Source organism: Camellia sinensis, chromosome 8 (genome assembly GCF_055761805.1).
Source record: "Camellia sinensis isolate YWXY chromosome 8, ASM5576180v1, whole genome shotgun sequence".
Taxonomy (NCBI): Eukaryota; Viridiplantae; Streptophyta; class Magnoliopsida; order Ericales; family Theaceae; genus Camellia; species Camellia sinensis.
The window spans coordinates 32,706,877-32,710,531 of NC_138968.1; the positions used below are offsets into that span (position 1 = coordinate 32,706,877).

General features: G+C 34.1%; 1 protein-coding gene across 1 annotated transcript; it reads right to left on the reverse strand.

Moving 5' to 3' along the window:
- Positions 1-258: 258 nt before the first annotated feature.
- On the reverse strand, positions 259-1,098 carry LOC145797667 (protein FAR1-RELATED SEQUENCE 5-like). The gene is made up of 2 exons (XM_082885068.1): positions 935-1,098; positions 259-667 (listed from the first exon to the last, which is right to left on the reverse strand). Exons 1-2 carry the CDS (start codon positions 1,096-1,098, stop codon positions 259-261), a joined length of 573 nt encoding a protein of 190 aa, XP_082741194.1.
- Positions 1,099-3,655: the final 2,557 nt, after the last annotated feature.

Sequence of the window (3,655 nt, forward strand, 5' to 3'; positions counted from 1 at the left end):
TTCAGCGGTTCTACTTGCTATTGCTCTAAACATATTCATCAATGACCTATATCGGTCGCTTTGATGTAGTTTTATATCAGCCTAGACGTCATATCCACGGCTATCTTTCACACTTTCAGCCCTTACTTTTTTAGTCCATCATTTCAGTATGTATTGTGCAGGAAGGTCCGTTGCATTGAATATATCTCTAAGTACCTTCAGACAATGTCGACACATTATCCTTGTCACATTCTTATCTTTTTTTCCATTTACCACCGTTCAAATTGTGAATATGGTACTCTCACCATCATTAATAGTGCCTACAATGGACGCTTCAATGGACTGCACGTACTCATTTTGGAATTCCTCAAAAATTGTTTTGATGTAAATCTCTGCCACTTGCTTTAACATCAAAGTTGGAATTGAAATCCTTGGCAATTTTTGGGACAAATTATACTCGGCTTCTAATTCTTTATACCTCTTCTCATATAGCACCCTCTCAAAATGTATAAAATTTTTTATCAAGTTATGATCACAATTGAGATAATTCTTCAAAAATGCATTGAAAGATTCACTTAGTTGAGTAGTACTCATTCCAGCTGCCCAAGAATTCATAATATATGGCCATCCCCATTTCTCCTTCACACCAAAAGTTTGCTCCAACCAATGATTGTTCCGTGCATCATACCTATCAAACATTTAGTCCCATTATATTATGAATTCTTCTTTGTCATCAATTTTATGCATAAATTTTAAAAACACACCCTTTCCCCCTACATCTTCAAAAAGAGAACTTACATGCTTCACAGCATTTTGCATCAAATGCCATATGCAAAATCGGTGGTTTGTATTAGGCATGACAATTGGAATAGCCTTAGCCATCGTAGTATCTTGATCTGTGAAAATAGTTTTTAGAGCTTTGTTTGACATTGCCTCCAAAAAAATCTAAAACAACCACGTGAATAATTCAGCAATCTCATCATACAACAATGTTGCACCGAATATAACTGTTTCTCGATGATGATTAAATCCAACAAAGGTTCCAAAAGGTCTATGCTCATTATTTAATTTGTAAATAGTGTCAAGGGTCACTAAATCATCAAATTGAGCATAGTCCATTATCATTTGAGCATCGGCCCAAAATATATTACTTATTTGCTCTTCACAATCTAATTGGACTGCATAATAAAAGGATGGATTTTTCACAGTTTTCTTACGAAAGTACTACAACACACTACCCACTTCTCCATTTTCCAAATGTTTTTGTCTCTTCGATCTCAAGTAATTTTTTTGGTCTAATTTCGTGAAGCCAAGTGATGCTCTTCTACCAGATTCCTTACCAAATAGCTCATAAGCAGACCTAAGAGGAATTCCAAATTCTAAAGCCAATTCTATTTCAATTGCTTGGGTGGTAGATATTTTTCTTTGGGATGGCAACGTATGAATGCACTCTTGAGGCACAAGGTCATGATTATGATGTTCAACAAAATTAATTGCAACATATTTTTCTAAATTTCTATCTAACTTGATACTAAATCGGGCACCACAACCACATCTCACCTCTTGTCTCGGAAATTTTACTAGTGGATCTCGCTTGTCAATACCCCGAGTTCCCTCTTTGTAACATACAAAAGTCTGTGAAGTTATTTCCTTAGTCTATTTGTTCTTGTGTACAAATGCCTTCCTAATACTAAAGCCCAACTTTCTGCCATAGGTATTGTAAAAGTCATACACAGCTTGTTCAAAGTCAAATGACATGCCTAATTTCAGCTTCCAACCATAATTGGCCAACTCATTAACAACATTATTTTCTTTCATTACCTCCAATTCAATTTATAGGTGCAATGAAACAATTTATATTAATTGAATTTTTTTGGACAGGTATGACAGTGTTTAATTTTCTACGTCTGTGTTTCTAATTTAATAAAGTACCTATGTTTCTAGTTTAATTACATCAGCAATCTATAAACATATACTAACTTTCTAATTATATAGGGGAAAAAACAGAACTTTAGCTTCAAAAGCACACAATAGTTGAAGCAGATAACCTAATATTAAACAATAATAAATAAATATATTTAGCAGTTCAGTTTAAAAGCTTGAGTTTGAGTTTGAGTTTGAAGCATCATTTATAAATGTTTTGTTTCTTAATTTTGAAGGAAACATGTTGGTAGTGTTTGGTAGAGTTTTGTAAATGTGATTTGAGAGTATGAGTTGTATTTTGAGTTTGTGTGTTGTGGAATTATGATTTGAGTGTAGAAAATTTGTTTGGTAAAGAGTTTTGAAAATAGTTTTGGAAAAGAGGTTTGATTTGAGTGAGAAATTATTGATGTGACATTTGATATGTGATACAAAAATTTACAACTCATAACTAAACATACAATTCAAAATTATTTTAAAGCACATAAAAAATTTAAAAATTTTCAGAAAATATTTGTCCCGATTATGTAAATCAATTGCAAAAAAAAAAAAAAAAAAAATCTGGAAATTAACCGGACATCTGGGTGGACATCCGGGTGGTCTACCGGGTGGTCATCCGAGTGGTCTACCGGGTGGTCTTCCTTTGGACAGAAAACACGCCTGTGTGCACAGAGTTCTCTGCAGAGAGTGTAGAAAATTGATTTGAAAACGTAACCAAACATCATGCGCCAAAACACACGTAGAAAATTGATTTGAGAATACAAACAAACAGAGCCGTTATTTTTTCTTGATGTAATGCGACATATATTTGAGTTTTCAACATATCATCAAACCCATTTCATCAAACACTGTGCATCCAATTATCATTCAGACAAAAATAAAGGTACGGAAGGTAGTTCAAATCTAAACAAGCAAACTATAAGATAAAAGAAAATAGACTTTTTCTATTTCTCTGCCTGTCTAGGCATAAACTAGATGGAGAGACAAACCGTAATAAATGGATGTGAAAGAAATCTAGCCACGTTTATTTCTGGGCAGTACATGCTTCATATGATTTGAACTGGCATTCAAACTTCTACTTCAATCATCACCTTAAAGGACACAATTCTCTACTTCATTGTTCTTAAGTAAAAGATAGCATCTGCTACAATGTGCACAAAATGGGCTCCAATGCATAAATTATCTAAAATGAAATAAACATCAACAGCCAGAACGATGGTGAATGTTCAAATATATTGGCTGCTTTTTTACATGGCTTGGAAGTTTAAAGAAAATCATAACATCAGTTATACATATAGATATATATTAAGTTGTTTATATATATGTATATACATAAATATACTTATGCATGCGCTTTTGCATATCAGCAACTAATCTTATATATCATATCATTAAACCCATTTCAACAGTACCCATTTCAACAAAAACAAACACAAGAGACTGAAATAAAACAGAGACTGAAATACCCATTGAAGCAGATAACCTAATATTAAAACAATTATATATACATATATATGTATATAGCGATGGAGAAATGAGACAGAGACTGAAATGGACCTCATTATGGATGCAATGTCGTCTTGCCGACGTCGCGTCGCTGCCGAACACGCATCTCTCTGCCAACCTCTGTCATTCACTGTTGCCTCCCTCCACCATATCTCTCAATTCGTTTCTCTCTCCGTCTTCGCAGATCACGCCGTTTGTCTCTCTATTCACCGATCGTCTCTTCGTCTTTGCCGATCGTCTCTCCGCCTCT

What these genes read in the sequence shown, in the direction of transcription:
- LOC145797667 (XM_082885068.1), bottom strand. Translation starts at nt 1,098, where the DNA reads ATGGACTATGCTCAATTTGATGATTTAGTGACCCTTGACACTATTTAC. An exon ending in ATTGCTGAATTATTCACGTG is followed by an intron (nt 668 to 934) that starts GTTGTTTTAGAT and finishes AATGTTTGATAG; the next exon opens with GTATGATGCACGGAACAATC.